Source organism: Phyllopteryx taeniolatus, chromosome 2 (genome assembly GCF_024500385.1).
Source record: "Phyllopteryx taeniolatus isolate TA_2022b chromosome 2, UOR_Ptae_1.2, whole genome shotgun sequence".
NCBI classification, from domain to species: Eukaryota; Metazoa; Chordata; class Actinopteri; order Syngnathiformes; family Syngnathidae; genus Phyllopteryx; species Phyllopteryx taeniolatus.
The window spans coordinates 33,099,353-33,118,649 of NC_084503.1; the positions used below are offsets into that span (position 1 = coordinate 33,099,353).

Below are 19,297 nucleotides of genomic sequence, written 5' to 3' on the forward strand. Positions count from 1 at the left end.
TGGTTCGTGACCGAAAGAACAAGATTCCGGATACAAGCGGGTGAAATGAGTTTGCCTCCTTGGCGCCTCGCTGGTGAGTTGTTCCGGGATTTGTCTTAGGATGTTCCACTGCATGAGAGGAATATTAAAATATAATAGCTGCAATTTCATTTGCAAAGACAAGTCAAGAAGCTGTGCTAAAATTTAAGATGGGTAAATGTGTTGATTTTCACACGGTATGATAGAGGATGCTCATAAAGCTTTCAATTCTATATAGTATGTGTTAAATAATTAGTTTTCTCATAAAGCAGATAAAGCGATGAGACGTTAAAGCCAAAAATCACAAGAGAAGGAAATGCCAACCCAGACTTTCAGCCGAATGAACTTAAATATAAAAGATGAACTTAATAAAAAAAAAAACTGTATTCATGAGGAAAAGGACAATAGCTACCGCAGCTTTTCATATCAACTGTCTATCTGTAGCTATAGAATATTTTTTTGCTTGTTCAAGTTGAAAAAAGAAGAGGAAAAAAAGTGGCAATATGGGACTAAATTAGATTTGATAGAAGGAGCGATATATTCTTTTCTTATAACAATAGTTTTACAACTGTCACATACTGATGAGCCGATAGAACTGTTAGTCTTACTTATTCTGAACTTTAAAATAAATGTTTTCTTTTTAAAGTGAAACTTTAAAAACTCAATCAATAAAATGTGTATAGGATCAAAGACGTGGATAAATATAAGTGATCGCAAATTAAATCCATGTTAGTATTCTGCCACGTTAGTTTCAAACAAAACTGATAATGGTATGATAATAATCACGTTTCAACTCCGCTAATACCCACTCTGCAGCTTTACTAACACCTCTGTGCGAGCATTTCTTTTTTTATTAATTTAGTCTTATTTAGCGGCACGGTGACCGACTGGTTAGAGCGTCAGCCTCACAGTTCTGAGGACCCGGGTTCAATCCCCGGCCCCGCCTGTGTGGAGTTTGCATGTTTCCCCGTGCCGGCGTGGGTTTTCTCCGGGCACTCCGGTTTCCTCCCACATCCCAAGAACATGCATTAACTGGAAAACCAAAAAGTTGCCAGTAGGTGTGACTGTGAGTGCGAATGGTTGTTTGTTTGTATGTGCCCTGCGATTGGCTGGCAACCAGTTCAGGGTGTACCCCGCCTCCTGCCCGATGACAGCTGGGATAGGCTCCAGCACGCCCGCCACCCTAGTGAGGAGAAGCGGCTCAGAAAATGGATGGATGGACTAAACAGACCAGAGAGTCCTTCAGGTGTTTTTTAGCCATAAAGCCCTGACTGGTGGAGGGGTGCAGTGATGGTTGACTTTCTAGAACTTTCTTCCATCTCCCAACTGCATCTCTGGACCTCATCCACAGTGATGTTTGGGTTCTTCTTTACCTCTCTCACCAAGGCTCTTCTACCCCAATTGCTCAGTTTGGCCAGAGGGCCAGCTCTAGGAAGGGTTCTGGTCGTCCCAAACGTCTTCCATTTAAGGATTATGGAGGCCACTGTGCTCTAGGAACCTTAAGTACAGCAGAATTTTTTTGGAACCTTGGCCAGATCTGTGCCTTGCCACAATTCTGTCTCTGAGCTCTTCAGGCAGTTCCTTTGACCTCATGATTGTCATTTCCTCTGACATGCACTGTGAGCTGTAAGGTCTTATATAGACAGGTATGTGGGTTTCCTAATCAAGTTCAATCAGTATAATCAAACACAGCTGGACTCCAATGAAGGTGTAGAACCATCTCAAGGATGATCAGAAGCAATGGACAGCACCCGAGTTAAATATATGAGTGTCAGGGCAAAGGGTCTGAATACTTAAGGTTGTGTGATATTTCAGTTTTTCTTTTTTAATAAAGCTGCAAAAATTTCAACAATTCCGTTTTTTTCTGTCAATATGAAGTGTACATTGAGGAAAAAAATTAACTTAAAATATTTTAGCAAATGGCTGCAATATAACAAAGAGTGAAACATGTAAGGGGCTCTGAATACCTTCCATACCCACTGTAAGTGATATTTAATTCCTAATCCATAGGGTTCAATATGACGTTGGTCCACCCTTAGCAGCTATAACAGCTTCAACTCTTCTCAGAAGGCTGTCAATACGGGGTGCTGTGTTTACTAATTAACAAGGCAAATTTTGCTCTTCCAATTTAAGCTCTCTTCAATCAAGACTAAGGCAACTTATTGATGAAACCTTAAAAATTGGGTGTATGGATAGACCAGAGTTTTTTTACTTTTTATGTGTATATAATAAAATGTGAGTTTTTGACAACAAGTAATATTTTCTTTGCAATTTTAACCATTTGGAAATATTATCTAACTCAGAATTCGCTTTGGCCATAAGTATAGGGAAATCAGCATGTAAGAAAAGTGTGTCAAGAGTGTCAACTACAAAATGAGGAAGATGCTGCAGCCAAGTCATTAATATAAAAAAGGAATTGAAGCGGTGCCAGAATAGAACTCTGTGAGACTCCTCATGTTAGAGTGGCACACGTTGATGACCATCCATTAATGATAAGAAACTGTTGCCTTTTATGAGTGTTTCCAGAAAAAAACTCAGTGTAGCAGCGTTTGAAATTAAATATCATAATAAACTGTGGGGCGACATGGTGGACGACTGGTTAGAGCGTCAGCCTCACAGTTCGGAGGACCCGGGTTCAATCCCCGGCCCCGCCTGTGTGGAGTTTGCATGTTCTCCCCGTGCCTGCGTGGGTTTTCTCCGGGCACTCCGGTTTCCTCCCACATCCCAAAAACATGCATTAATTGGAGACTCTAAATTGCCCGTAGGTGTGACTGTGAGTGCGACTGGTTGTTTGTTTGTATGTGCCCTGCGATTGGCTGGCAACCAGTTCACGGTGTACCCCGCCTCCTGCCCGATGACAGCTGGGATAGGCTCCAGCACGCACGTGACCCTAGTGAGGAGAAGCGGCTCAGAAAATGGATGGATGGAATAAACAGTGGTCAAAAGTGTTAGCTAAATCCCCAACAACTCCTAAGGCAAATGTATGGTTGTTAAATGCAATATAAATTTAGTCACCAAACCTAAGTATAGCCATTAAATAAATTTTCCTAAACCCATATTGATGTTTATATACTTGGTGAATGTTCATTCTATTATAAACCAGCTACTCAAAAACTTTGAGACGGTAAGTATTGAATAAACAATGGTCTCGATTGCAATTTTGAGATCATTTCATATGATTTCAGTTTCTCGTGATTTTTTTTAAATATAAGTCAATGGCTTAATAATAGAGGAACTAACTTTAATAATTGACCTGGATCTGACTTCATCATGACCGGTAGCTGAATCTTTCAACTTAAGTACAGAATGTCAAAGTGACTGCTGTGAGAAAGACTTTTGCACAGTACTTTATTTCACGTAAGGAACACTGATTACCCTTTATGACAAGGTTATAAACGATAAAAACCACACTTCTGTTGGCCTTGGCTATAGCTGTGTGTTTGTTTATTCACACTTTGTGATGCTGCACACCTTCTGGCCAAAACACAGCAGTGTTCTGGTGAGAAAAGCCCAGGGATGTTTGCACATTATCAACAGTATCGCACTCAATGTAGCATCAAGACATTTTCCCCTGATGGAGGAAGCAGTGACACACGAATGATAGCGTGCTCCAAATCTAGGCTTTGGTCACACGCTTTGACTGTAGTCCGTCTTTTGAATAGGCCATCATTGTCACCCGTGTATTCCGTTTCAACAGTAGACAATCAAACACAACAGTGATGCCACAGTGTGTCACTATAAAATACAATAATTAAAACAAGAGTCCAAAATCAGCTCCACAGTTAGTACACTAATGTATTCCATTGGGCTAATTCCTTAATTAAGGGTACAAAAGCAGAATATTTGAGGATAGCGGCCTTGTGATGAGTAATTGTACCCCTAAAAGTATTTTTTTTTAAATTAATCTTCCCTTTTGCACAGTGAGAAATCGGAGACCCCTACTACCTTACAGCGTGAGCCCCGTATTAAATTAACAGAGCTCCTCTACTGTACTGCATATTTTTATATGATTATATTTGATGATATCGATTACAATTTCAGCAGTACATTTTCAAAGTTTATCTTTGGTACTCGCCGCCTAAAAGTTCACAATGTACAAATCCCTATGTGGCTACTCAGTCTAATAATTTGAGTGAACATGCCGTACTAATGTTCTATCTGGAAATGAAAATCCACAATAATAAAAGGTTCGATTCAGGGGTCGGTGTTTTCCATATACGGTGGATCCAACAAGAAAGGGTTGAAGAGAATAAAACAATTCCCGATTCAACATGTACTGGTTAAATGGTTTTCCCACTCATACAACTGAAAATTCATAGTTTACTCTTAATTGGATACTGCATCGTTTAAGTAACACAAATTCTGATTTGGTGAAAAACATTTTGTAAAAAAAGGACAGGGTGAGCATTCCACAAATTCAAACACACTACATGTTGCTTGTCTAAACATGTTAACAAGATATATACTGTTGCAGTTATCAAATGTATTCTATTCATTATAACTGTATATAATCTTTTGTTTTAGTGCGAGGATAAAAAGTAGACCTTGTTCCTTTGTCTGTTATTGTGTTATTACTTTGCTATGAGACAAAACAAGATGTATGTGGTTGAAAGGTTGATAACTGTGTGTTCATGTGTTTATATTGTATTTGACCTTGTCTATGTAGAAATAGGCAACCACGTCTTAGAACCAGCTATCAGGTTGTATTTGAACTGTCTACTTTAATGCCAACTTTTATTCAATTGCATCTCTTAATTGTCTCAAAGTGCTGGCTCTGGCTATTGTCAACTAAATAGTTAACAGTTTTCCCTTGACAAAACTGCACTCAGTATTTTGTAGGCTTTAATTCTAACAAGAATAGACAGGTGCATTTCAGTACACAGTATTAGAATATTTTAGAATTTTTTTTTTCAGTGGTTCAGATAAGCTGCTAAAAAGATGGAAAAACAGAAGAAAGTAGGGAAGACAGATCCCAACGAGATAAGGCGAACGCAGCCCACACAGATCACTTTGGAAAGCGCAAACAGAACAAAATAAATTGAACAACAAATAAAAACACTGCACAAAGAGGATGATTTGATGCTACAAAGAACAAAGTAAAAACAAGTCGGAAAACATGACAAAGATGATGAGCAATAGGAAGTGAGCTTCCGTGCGTCTTGGCCAACTGAGTCACCTGATGGTTTTTAGCCTCTAACCTGCAGAAAGGTCAAGGTATCTTTCCAGACTTTCTCCCTTTTTTCCACACAAAAGTTTGGTTTGCCTGTTTGGAAGCGCTACATGTCAGTTTACGTTTTTCATGCTCCAGTTATGCCATGTCTAAAGGCCCAGCGGAGAGGCTACTAGCATTAGTCGCTAGCACCCACGGGTTTTAGCCTCCTTGTATGCGTCCTCTCAAGCATGCGAGCTGTGAGTACGGACCAGGTATGGAGTCATGCCAGGGTTAAACAAACTCAGTGGAGTCTGTTTACACGATCATGTCGGAGGATTTTGTCCTATACAGTGGTACCTTGACTTAGGAGTTTAATTATTTCCGTGACTAAGCTCATAACTCAATTTATATGCGTATCAAATCAATTATTTGACTATCCATTAATAATGTATGTTTCAGCCCCCATAAAAACACCACAAAGAAAAATAGCACACTACTGTAAAATAGAAATGTAAACCGTAGTAAAAGATAATGTAAAGAATAAAACTAGTATTTATTTTATATAGTAGTGTATTGTGTGTGCCTTTAAGATGGGCGTGGCCTACTGTGTGACCCCAGCTCCAAATAGACGTTTTCCATGCGCTAACTGCGCCATGTTCCTTGTTTTCTTGAGTTTTTATTTTTGATTTGTTTATGGCTATTTGTCCCAAGTATATCGATGAGTGTGATTTCCTTTTTTTCTCCACTTCACTCAAGCGGCACTTAATCTGCAGACTGCTCATAAATCCTATTTTGGCTCTCAAAAAAATAAAAATAAAAAAATAAATAAATCCACCAAGTGCCGAGTTGGGTTACTCGTAATTTAACATACCACTGTATCGATCCATTTTCGATAGTGCTTTTATTGTTTAGGGTTGCGGTAGCCGGTGCCTATCCCAGTTGACGTGGGCCAAAAGGTGGATTACACCCTGGATTAGTCACCTGTCAATCGCAGGGCAGACAACTTTTCACACTCACATTCACACCGTCAATGAGTGAGCACTGAACCCACGCTGCCTGCACCAAAGTCAGGCAAATATACAGCAACACTAAACTATCAATGATTGACATCACTAAAGTTAGTTTCAAAAAAGGGATGATTGGAAGAAAAAAATAGCCCAGTGTTTTCTTGAGGACTGAGCATCATCATGACCAATTGCTGTTGCTTTGTATAATGACTGACATGTAAGTGGCCAATGGTTGTGTGAATAGTGACTGAAGATCTGGTCATGGACTGTATGAAGTCTCTACAGCGAGAGACGAGAAAGAGAAAGTTTAACAGAAGCCCAAGCCACAGTGCATCGGATGAATACAAGGCAGCTTTTGATATCATACCCAGACACATTTTTGTTAGGTACCAAAAGGAGCAGGTCTAGTCCCACTTAAATAATCATCATCATCTTCAATGAGCAAATAGAAAAAATAAGATTGCACAAATGAAAAAGTGAAGTGAATTATACTTGATGAATGCTCATGATGATATTGAAATTGCAGTTAGCAATTGGTTACATGTATAAAAATTATATAATATTATATAATCATGTCCAACAAATTGCCATGATGCCTCTTTGGTTGGTTTGGTGAATTCTAATGATTTTTACTAACCAATTTCTCAATTAATTATCAACGACTTGCTATGCACCACCAGCTATTATTCTATATTAATATAACCATCCAGCAAATTCTGACACAAATCTGCCAAGATACACAAAACAGTAAATTTGTGTCAAAATTGCCATTTTGTCTACTGCCGGATGCAATTTAATCAAAACCTATTATCCTCATTCCCAAAAAAAAAATGGTTTACGCAATCATTGTATGGCATATGTCATCGTTCAGTGAGCTGTCCACATATTCAATGTGATGTAGATTATATTAAATTAAAACTGTCTACATGACTAAATAGCACGTTTCGGATTGACAGCAATAAATAGAACCTAGCGAAGGAGGCATTTGGGACATACTGTATCATTGGCTTCATCAACGCTGTCATAACCCAGTCATGCGACATAATCGGAATCCATTTTGTCATCATCATTAATAACTATATTCAAAAGCATTGACCCATGGAGAACGCCACTTACCTGGTAGTGTTCTGAGGAGAATAACCACTGAGAAGACATAACCCCATTCTTCCGCCCCTCTCATGAATACAGTATCATTTCTCGTTTCAGGCTAAATGTGTATCATTGGTTGGGTCTCTGAACCAAGTCCATCCCATCAGTAGAGGCTACTTAGAGTTAACCCTCGCCTGTACACTGCCCCACTGTCTCAGTCGTTAGGGTTCCAGGTCATTGCTCATCTGGTTGTTAAGGGTGATAAAGGTGACTAGCGGGGTGTTTGAAGTAGAGGCTGATGGATGGGTGAAAAGCACGTGCGAGGCGGAGAACTAGTGTAACTTAGTAGCTGGATAGGAAGTCTGTTGTGAGTGTATTCTGTGATTAGCAGATGAAGTACGTAAGGTCCTGAAAGGAGCTCTCTAGTGCCGTGAACAGTGGCACTTATTCCATGTTTCAGGACTTTAAAACACTGTCTACAGAAAGAATTCCAGCACAAAACAACTCAGTATTCATTTTAGGCTTATTTTCTGATGTTTTTTTTTTAAACAGATCTTGGCCTTCCCACATTTCGGTCGAAAACCTGCTTGAGCCTGTGACGTCAGTGCCAGAAACCCAACTGAGTTCCTCAGACAGGTTGACATACTTGGTTGACTCAAAAGCAAGGGCGTAATTCTCACCTATATTCAATGTCTGAATGTTTTTTTTAAGCTCATAACGAGTAAAAATAGTGAGGTTAGATACATTTGTGTAGGCTTGTTTTGTTAGAATTGACCCCTTGCAACGAGCAGCCACCGGAGGTAAGTGATTAATTTCTGGCTATTTGCATGGGGTTTCTAAGATGATTCTTTGATTGATTACATTGCTCACCTTTGAAAAACAGTTTTGGAAGATGACTTAAAACAGGCATTAGCTTATATTAAGTTTTTGTATAAGCGGCGGCGTCATGTCACTGCAGAGTTTGATGGGCACCGAACACCTGCCATCATGGCAAAATTTAAGTGCATCCTTTATGTTGTGTGAAGGCTTTTCGACATGCTTTAATATTTGTGCCAAGGCAGTATGCATCAATGAGCATGAGCGTGTATGGACTACACACTGTATAAATGAAAGCTTTAAGCAGATTAAGCCATGTATTAAGTGACTAATGATGATAAATTCATTATCTTCAACAATGAAAAACGTATTTGTTAAATTACCAAAGTTTAGCTTCCTCACATTAACCAAATGTGAAAGAGAACAGTGAGAGAGCGAAATGTATGTTTTAGCTACTGCAAGTAACAACTTGGTCTTCTCACTAGTACAATAACTGGTCTGCTGGATTTAAACACTGAAGAATGTGAGTTTATGTACCTTCTTAGGAGTTTCTTCCTGCCCAATCTTGCCATTCCATTATGGTTTTGTCATTATGTTTTTTTTTTGCCACCCACAAGAACACATCCTTTTTAAACTTAGAATTATTTTCTGGTTTGTTTACCTCTTCAGCCGCCTTTGTGCAAAACTCAGGCCAGAATGAAGACTTTAACGTCATTTTGTTTGATTTTGCAGCATGACAATCAGGAGCACTAATGCCCCCTTTCCACTGTCCACATTTACTGTTGGCAATAGTAGAAATTATCCTGTACGATATTCTAGTGCTGGGGCACCCAGGGTTCTGTTGCTGTGGCTTTGCTCTGGGCACTCCAGTATTATACTCCACTCTCTAGATTGCTGAAGCAGCTCGTTTTCTTACAACCCTCAGTCTCCTCACAAACAAAATGTGTAAGTAAATAGAGGACACCATTGTTCTTCCTTTTCTTTCCTAAAATGACTTTCTTTTAGTTTGTGTTGTGTTACAATGAGATTATAGCGCTGCATGTTGATTTGACCAGCTATTTGTACCCTGTGAATGTAGATTTTTTTAGTGTCCAAAATCGTTTTTAAAAATGCAATTGAAGTCTGTCCTCCAAAATTTCTCTCTTTCTCTGGATCACTGTGTTTGAGGATAATTCTTTTTTTTTTTCCTTTCCTGCTGGCCTTGCAAAAGCTCAAAACACACTTGATAGAGTGGTAACCTTGTGTTGTAGTCCCTTGGAAAAAATATGGATTACATCTCAAACAGAATGGGTTGTCACTATGTTTGTTATTTTAATTTAATTTTGTAAATGAAGACTGACATCATTGTTTCACGGTTGTTTTTTCCGTTCATTCCTTTTAATGCCGTTAAAAGAGCATGTTTTGGCTTCCTTCTCCCTTCCATCTTTCCCTCTACTGGGAGGAGCCTCTTCTGCTTTCTATAATATTAACCTGGTAGCCTGTGCTAATTGTTATATCATTAGCTCTAGAACAGAGTAAGAAACGGATTGCTACTGGTTCGGAGCCCTGTGTTCGGGGGATTGGAAACAGAACAAGCATTGGCCGTCAGAGCTGGTTAGACTGTCACTACCAAGCTGACAATACAACCAGTTTACTCGCCAGACACTCTAACAGTTACCAGCTCCCCAGTGGAGGGGGCCACATTACTGCCTGGAGACAGGCAGATAGAGGGGAGGATGGAGGGGGGCCTAATTAAGGTTGGGGAGTGGATGAATGACAAATCTGTTTGTGTGTGTTTAGGTTAAATTGTTTGGTTTAAGAGATTCGATGGTAAGGGTCTGTGAAAGGCCATTGAGGACTGTGCACAAAATACGACTGAAGACACGATGAATTTAGTAAATGTACTGCACAAATTGATTTTTTTGTGTTATAGGCCCTTTGAAAATTGGGCTTTAAAATGTCCATTTAAAGGATTGGATCAATGAAGGAAGGAACTGTTTTGGGGCAACGAATGGCTGTGGTGAATTAATAAGGATTTAAGGTTTGCTGGAAAATAAGCATACAACTGGAGATAGGAGTGCATGGGAATGCTCATTGTTGAGTGTGAAGGGGTGTAAGGGCAAGTGGTCATGTGTTAACCTGATGCCACGAACTGGCTCCTGGCTCACGGGGACAGTGGGGCAGTGACACAAGCAGCAGCACGGGGCCCCTACAACACTACAATGCTTCTCAGTCGTCAATCTTAATGTTACACCCTAAAGTCACATTTTGGAGGTTATCTTATAATTTTCCGATTTGTCATTATATTTACAGTGTATGCTGATTGGGTTGAGTAACCACCGCCAGATAACATAGCTTAGAAATTACACTACCTGACTTCTCAGACTGTGTATATACAACCCCAATTCCAATGAAGTTGGGATGTTGTGTTAAACATAAATAAAAACAGAATACAATGATTTGCAAATCATGTTCAACCTATATTTAATTGAATACACTACAAAGACAAGATATGTAATGTTCAAACTGATAAACATAATTGTTTTTTAGCAAATAATCATTAACTTAGTATTTTATGAACGGCAACACGTTCCAAAAAAGCTGGGCCACAACGTCCCAACTTCATTGGAATTGGGGTTGTACTTGCATCTCTGGTGATTTGATCACAGATACAGTAAAGGTAGCTTTGAATGCAACCAGTGTAGCATGAATGCAAATGTGTTCCTGACCAAACACCAATAGTGTCATATACAGTGGGTATGGAAAGTATTCAGACCCCCTTAAATTTTTCCCTCTTTGTTATAATGCAGCCATTTGCTAAAACCATTTAAGTATTTTTTTTCCTCATTAATGTACACACAGCACCCCATATTGACAGAAAAAATAACAGAATTGTTGAAATTTTTGCAGATTTATGAAAAAAGAAAAACTCAAATATCACACCGCCATAAGTATTCAGAACCTTTGCTCAGTATTTAGTAGAAGCACCCTTTGGAGCTAATACAGCCATGAGTCTTTTTGGGAATGCCATGAGTTTTCCACACCTGGATTTGGGGATCCTCTGCCATTCCTCCTTCCAGATCCTCTCCAGTTCTGTCAGGTTGAATGGTGAACATTAGTTGACAGTCATTTTCAGGTCTTTCCAGAGATGCTCAATTGGGTTTAAGTCAGGGCTGTGGCCGGGCCATTCAAGAACAGTCACGGAGTTGTTCTGAAGGCACTCCTTCGATATTTTAGCTCTGTGCTTATGGTCATTGTCTTTTTTGAAGGTGAGCCTTCGGCCCAGTCTGAGGTTCTGAGCATTCTGGAGAAGGTTTTCGTCCAGGATATCCCTGTACTTGGCTGCATTCATCTTTTCTTTGATTGCAACCAGTCGTCCTGTCCCTGCAGCTGAAAAACACCCCCAAAGCATGATGCTGCCACCACCATGCTTCACTGTTGGGACTGTATTGGACAGGTGATGAGCAGTGCCTGGTTTTCTTCGCAAATACCGCTTAGAATTAAGGCCAAAAAGTGCTATCTTGGTATCATCAGACCAGAGAATCTTATTTCTCACCATCTTGGAGTCCTTCAGGTGTTTTTTTAGCAAACTCCATGCGGGCTTTCATGTGTCTTGCACTGAGGAGAGGCTTCCGTCGGGCCATTCTGCCATAAGCCCCGACTGGTGGAGGGCTGCAGTGACTGACTGCATCTCTGGAGCTCAGGCACAGTGATCTGTGGGTTCTTCTTTACCTCTCGCATCAAGGCTCTTCTCCCCCGATTGCTCAGTTTGGCTGGACAGCCAGCTCTAGGAAGGGTTCTGGTCGTCCAAAACGGCTTCCATTTAAGGATTATGGAGGCAACTGTGCTCTTAGGAACCTTAAGTGCAGCAGAATTGTTTTTGTAACCTTGGCATTTGGTCTGACATGTGAGCTGTAAGATATTTCAGTTTTTCTTTAATAAAGCTGCAAAAATTTAAGCAATTCTATTGTTTTTCTGTCAATATGGGGTGCTGTGTGTACATTAATGAGGAAAAAAATGAACTTAAAAGATTTTAGCAAATGGCTGCAACATAACGAAGAGTGAAAAATGGGGGTGTGAATACTTTCCGTACCCACTGTAGGTTTCTTATAAAGCCAGAATTTTCTCATTCCTATTGCTATAAAATAGAGGCATCTCTCAGTATATTTTTCTCCCAAACTTAGCATTATTTTATATGTAAGAATGAGCATAACTAATAAACTAACTGAAGATTCCATTAGTCAATTAACTGATTGTTAAGAATTGTGTTGTGTGGAATTGAATGTTGATGCTAATGTGAGCTGACGTTAACCGTTTGTGATCAAATCCTTGAGGAAAGATGTCTATGACAGAACTGAACAGGAACTTCAAATACAGTCTCAGCCTGTCTATAAAACAGGCAATGGGTAAAGTCCCCAAACTATTAAAACTCAGTCACAGCATTTGGTACATACGACCCTCAACTTTTAGTGAAATAATTCTCTCTTCAAGTCTTTTTTTTTTGTTTCACTTGTTAGCACTACATCTATAGACACAGTGTGGTGAATATCACTCTGGGAAATTACTAGTCTAGTAATTACTAGTGTCACGGGCAAAGGTTGATGGATTCCTCCTTTTAAAAATTAAATGCAGGACTAGACTACAGTTAAAGTGGCATTGCCAAGAAGAAGAACATTCTTAAATATGAGCTGAATGCAGCAGGTAGTTTCAAGTCTGATGGCTTGTAACCAGATTATTATCAATGTGACTTTTGTGTGGTGAGAATGACCAGAGAAGCATTGGGTTAGGGAGCCCGTACTGCCCGGACTAACTGTTGGGAAACGTTATTAAGGTCCAACTGACTTCACTTTCCACCCAGGAGCATCTGACACTTTTTTCTTTGGCAATTAAACCAAATCGGAGGAGTACACACCTGCATTATCTCTGCACTTTACCAGCAGGGATATGTTTTTTTTATGTGTTGCACCCTCTTATCTTCATTCCCAGATACAGAAATTCTACTTGATCTATGAATCTGTCTTCCTGTCAATCCGCCGGCTGTGCTGTTCATCCTCTCCACCGTAAGTCATCAGATACTCCTGGAAGCCATTCCCTCCTGAAATCTCATCATCCCCCCCAATCTGTCTTTCATCTCTATCCTCCCTCAATCGTCCCATTATCTCATCCCTGGCTTCCTCGGCCGTGGGAATGGCTCAAGTGAGAGTCAGCTACATGTGGAAGGAGTGCTGCTCCTCCCTGTCCACTTACACTGCACATCTACACGGATGGACTTGATGGCAGCCACCCCCACCCCGTTGTCGGCTTTGCAGTAGTAGCGACCCCCCTGCACCCTCTGGATGCCCTCGATGCGCAGGGTCTCGTTGTAGATGGATGTCTCTTGGAATTTATCTGAGGCACTGCCGGCTGTCTTCGTCCATCGTATCTGAGGAGAAAATGTCCGTTTAGGTATTGTCAGTCAAACCAACAATGACCATCAATAGAATACAGAAAGCTATACATTTTAAACTTTCCTTCAAACTGTCATTTAATAACTACACAAATAATCTAATTAAGATATGACATATGTTTCCATAGCTAAAAGCTCTTAGAAACTGTAATTCAATAAATGTTCTACCTTTTATCCTTTACAGGCTGAACTAAACACTATCCCTGCTGACTGGCAAGAACCATTTATATACACATTCAGAGTCTTCAATGAACCTAACATGCCTGTTTTTGGAATGTGTGAGGAAGACAACGTATCCAGAGAAAACAATTACAGTCTACACATTCTGTAGAAATACCCCATATGATACTTGAATCTGGAAATATTCAAGTCAAATCAATGTATTTACTGTATATAGTGCCAATTCACAACAGAAGTGTTCTCAAGTCATTTTACAAATTGAACAGGTCAAGATTCGCACACACTTAAAAGTCTTAAATGTTCTCCAAAATGGACGGGGCGCCTTATAATGCGGCGCGCCTTATGTGTGCACCGAGTTCCAACATCTATTAATGTTGATGAGCGCTCCGCTTGACTTTTTCTTTTTTTTTTGTGATTTTTTTTGACCGCTTGACTGACTGGGAGCATTTCCTGCCGACACGCTGCTTATACAGAGGAAAAGTGGACGTGGCAGGAGACAGCATGCGGACGTAAAGGGGGAAGGGTGCGTGAAGGAGGACACGAAAGCCATGCCCCCACTAGGTATATAGCGCCAGGGTGTGCATTGTGCAAAACAACATCGGTTTGGCTAAGGACCCCCGAAAATGGCACCTACGAAGAGACACGCTTACGAATCACAGTTTAAACTGCAGGCTGTCAGTTACGCGGAGGAATATGGGAATCGAGCAGCCGTGAGAGAATTCAAGATCAACACATCCATGGTTCGCAAGTGGCGGAAGCAGGAAAACGAGCTTCGCCAAGTCAAGAAGACGAAGCTGAGTTTCCGCGGAAACAAGGCAAGGTGGCCAGAGTTGGAAGACCAACTCGAGCAATGGATGAATGAGCAAAGAACAGCCGGGAGAAGCGTCTCAACAGTCACCATTCGACTGAGGGCAATAACGCTTGCAGAAGAAATGAAAATCGAACATTTTCAAGAAGGTCCGTCTTGGTGCTTTCGTTTTATGAAACGGCGCCATTTATCCGTCCGGGCAAGGACTACCGTGGTGCAGCAACCTCCGGCGGATTACAAGGAAAAGCTGGCGTGGGAGCGATGGATGACAGATGGCGAACACAGCTTTACTAAGACTGGGAGGCAACGGCGGGCGAGTTAGGCCACCATATGTGAATGGATTGTGGATGCTTGGGCTAACGTGTCTGCTTGCACTGTTGTTCGAGCTTTCGTAAAAGCCGGCATTATTTCTGAGGAGCCGCACAGCAACGAGACTGACTCCGACGAGTATGAGAGGGAACCTGGCGTGTTTGATTGAGAACTTGCCCAGCTGTTCATTTCGGATACAGAAGATAAGGACTTTGATGGATTTGTGGATGAGTATTGATCAAAACATATCGTGAGTACACTGTTAAATACTTCAATAAAGTACAACCAAATTCAGTTTTGCTCCCGCTTCCTTTTTAAAAACATTGTTTTAGCATGCATGCATGCTACCGTATGTTATAAAATAGCGTATGTTTTACTGCGCCCAATAATGCGGTTCGCCTTATGTGTGCGTTAAACACAGAAATAGACCCCGTAACTGAGACTGCGCCTTTTAATACGGTGCACCCTATGGTCGTGAAAATATGGTACATACAAATAGAGAGAGAAAACAGGGATAGAGGGGTTGAGCTGCCAGGAGAGGACAAGAGAACAATGGGCATTAACAGGGAACTGATCCCATACTAAATGGATGAAAATCATCTTTGAAAACTACTAGACTACTGATGATTTAAGTAGTAGCCGTGTCCTCTAAAAACCTGCTTAGAATTTCATAGCCAGGCCCTGTTTTGATGTTAAGCTAAATAATTTTTCCTTCACCCTTTTTTAACTATCCACTCAGCCAATTAGTAGAGCACATTAAGAAATGAAATAATGACTTATAAGGAGGATAAAGTAGATGCCCTTACCATTGTTGACAGATTAAACATTTGGTAGATCTCAACCGTTTGGTAGACCCTGATTTATAAAGGAATTATTTATCAATTATAACAATGTTATGTTATGTATGTTATTGTAGACTCATATAAAGGTGTGTTTTGTCACCTTTGATAGATGTGAAGATAGAACTAGTCAACAGTTAATATTTCATTTCTTGTTCAATATTTCCATGCGTTCAAAAAAGCAGCAATGAAATGTTAATAACAAACACAAAAACACAGGGAATCCAGTGTCCCAAACTTTGACCTGTGTATTTATTTTCACAAGTAACTATTCTTCCTGTTTTATCATTTCCATCTATCCATCCATTTTCTGAGCCGCTTCTCTTCACTAGGGTCGCGGGCGTGCTGGAGCCTATCCCAGCTGTCATCGGGCAGGAGGCGGGGTACACCCTGAACTGGTTGTTTAGTCATTTATTTATTTTAATTTATTTATTTTACCATCAAGTGAAATCTCATCGATTTAGTGGAGGCTCATATTTTTTAAACTATTGATTTTTGTTGAAATCGCCCAAAGAAATGTAAAACGGAAACGTTTTTGCATTGGTTGTTATCAAACACCCGCAAAGTAAGTCTTGTATGAATGACATTTCTTATATGAGCATAAAAACACGTGAGCATGATTTGATGATTAAAAAAAAAAGGCAGACAGGATAATTATGAACTTGTCCTTAAGTCATTAGATCATCTGACTTTGTTTTTCACTCGAGGAGATGAAATCAGCCTATGCCATCGAGTGGACACAGTCAGTGAGATTAAGCACTCCAGCACTTGTGGTGTCCAAGACGCTCAGCTCGGACCATGAAGAGGGTTTCTGACAAACTGTATAAGGGTTTTCACGCTTGAATTACACCATCAGCAGACACAAAGCTTTCCCTTGCCTAATCCACTAAATAAACATACACTCAGATACAAGAGAGGCTATTAACTCATCGTGTTTGACTTATATTCTTACTGTGTGTTTGTATGTGAGCGAACATCCCGTTAATCCCTATTAACCTTTCTATCAGTTATCAACCTCTATGAGGCTATCAGCCATTGAGGAGGTCAAAGAGGATAATGGGCAAAAGTCACTTCATGTACAGTCAGTGCGTGTGTGTGTGTTTGTGTGTGTTAACAAACTGGTTCTATGGATTAGTTTATTATCAGGGCCCGTGCAAACGCCACATGTCTGTTTATTCAGCTCTGTTTGTGGGAGGGATTTAGATCAGGCACTCTGCCATTGATCAAACTGGTCAAGGTGAGCAATGAACCAAACTGCCTGTCCATGCTTTAGTGATTCCACTTGTGATTAACAGTGTCTGTGCATGTGTGTCTGTGTGTGTGCATGTGTGTGCATGTGTGTGTGTGTGTGTGTGTGTGTGTGTGCGTGTGTGTAGCTTTGTAAAAGCTGTTCAAGGCCTGCTACACGTTTTTGCCAATTTTTTCAGACTGGTCTGCATCAAGCTGGGCGGTTCCAGCTGTTTCCGCGGAGAATGCGCCAAGCGGTGTGACTATTTGGTGGCAGAAAGTCAGTCTAAACTTGCGCCTGCTCAGACCATGTCTAAATAATGGCGCAAGGTAAACCGATGGTCTAACGCAATTTTGGTGAATTTGATCGGAGCACAGGCAGAAAGATACTGAGATCTGCGCACATATCAAAGTTACCAGATTTTATCACCAGCACATTCTGTATTTAATAAGGGTAGCTGCTCACATTGTCTGTTGCCACACCGGCAAGAGCAGTGAAAATGATCCACTCACACACGGGTTGCTGCGATTACATATTGCCCTTTTCCGCACAGAGATATCTCCGCTGAGACATTGCGCCACATTTAGAGAATGAAACGAGTCGCTTTGATTGGCAGTGAATGAAGTTGGGCGTAAGCACATCCACAGTGGTGCAGCAGAGCTGCGCTGGTCTACGGAATTATCAACACCGGTCTAACCTGCCCCTGGCACACACTTGCCCCCCCCATTCACGAAAATAGGACGGAAAGCACTGATGTCAAAATCAAGGCCCGAGGGCCAGATCCGGCCCGCCACGTCATTTTATGTGGCCCGCCAAAGGAAATCATGTGTCACTTTCCATGATTCTTGCTAAAATCTGCATCATAATTTCTAAATTGTCATATGCAATGAATGTTGAGCTACTGCAAAAGCATTTTTTTTTGTTATCAAACCCCTTTTTACCATAACTTGAATAGCTGAATGAATGACTGAATTATTAATGACTTCTGAATTCAAAAAGTTTTCCATGTAGATATAATAATATGATGGGCCCATCAAGCTTTCATATGGTTTCAGTCATAACGGTCCCCTGAGGGAAATCATAACTGCAATGTGGCACGTGACAAAAACGAGTTTGAAACCCCTGACATAAAGTGTTAAAAGAAGCATGATATGTTAATCTGTGTACCTTTTATGCAGTACCTCCTAACAGGTACAAAATAATACAATGTAAAATGACCACTTAGCCAAAGATTATAATGCAGAGACAGTGTTGGACAGACATAACGTGACTTACGATTTCATGTCCTGAATTCAGCTTTATCAACAATACCAACAAAACTCAAAAAGTTAGCAAAATATCAAAAATCCTGCTATCTAGGCACAATAAAGTAACTTTCAAATGTATTTAAACTAAGCACCACCCTCACTTGGTTGTAGCTGGGTATACAGGGTTACTTGGGGGGAAAAAAATGCACATTGCAATTCCAAGTAATTGCATGTTTAACCTTTAACTCTTCAAAATCCTTGAAGTCGTCACCTTTTAATAGGTTTGATATGCCACACTAAAAACAATTACCATCATCATCATCATCATCATATTTTTTGGGAAATAAAAATCTTTAGCAAAAAAAGATACAGAAAAATAATGGGTTTAAATGTGTTCACATTTGAACATGTAATTTCCCAAATTAATATTGTACAGAAAATGCATCTTGCATTGGTGGCAGGAATGCTCTTTGGATGGCACAAGTATGTAGACCAAACCAAAGGCCACTCGGAGGCACTCTCTTGGGGAAAAAAAATTAAAAAGCCTTTATTGTTTTGGCTTACTCATCTTAAACCTTAAAAACAATGTGTTTCAGTATAGAAGCCTTCATCAAGAGCTGTTAACTCCCGGATGAAAGCTGATAATAAAGGCTTTTAATTTTTCCAAAGAGAGTCCCTTGGACTCTCCTTTATTTTGCATCTTGAATTTGTTGGGGAAAAAAGGTTCAACTTGACATTGGAAAAGGTGAATAAACCCTGTGCATGCAGGGATAGATCTAGGTAAAATTGTATTTATATTTTTTTAAGAAGTACATTTCTGGTAAGAATTTTGTCAGAGAGGTAGTGTGTGTAGACGATGAGCACAACATGTAGAGGAGGTCTTTGTGCAGGGCCTGTGTGTGTATGTGTGTGTGTGTGATTTTTTGGGTGGTGAGTGAGTGTTCATGTGTAAGAAAAAGGAGGAATAAAATAAAGTGCTAGAATGTAGTATATACAGCACGGCTGTCAGCTGTGTGACGGGCAGCGAAAAAGGTGCTGCGAGTTCCTCCACCCAGAAGGTGGATGAAGTGGAAATTCAGTGCAGTGGTGAGGTGGTAATGTGAATAAAAGAGATCTTGAATGTGATGCAGATGACAGGCAGCCGAGAGAGGAGCTTTTGTCAGCCTGTGACACCGGCAG

At 40.4% G+C, this 19,297-nt stretch overlaps 1 protein-coding gene across 4 annotated transcripts in view; it reads right to left on the reverse strand.

Moving 5' to 3' along the window:
- The window catches only part of LOC133474272 (MAM domain-containing glycosylphosphatidylinositol anchor protein 1), a 271,446-nt gene that overhangs the window by 145,202 nt on the left and 106,947 nt on the right, over nt 1-19,297 (reverse strand). For all 4 annotated transcript variants that reach the window (XM_061765798.1, XM_061765795.1, XM_061765794.1 and 1 more), the window contains one exon: nt 13,309-13,483. In XM_061765798.1, coding sequence (XP_061621782.1) covers nt 13,309-13,483 — 175 coding nt within the window. The remainder of the gene's footprint in view (nt 1-13,308; nt 13,484-19,297) is intronic.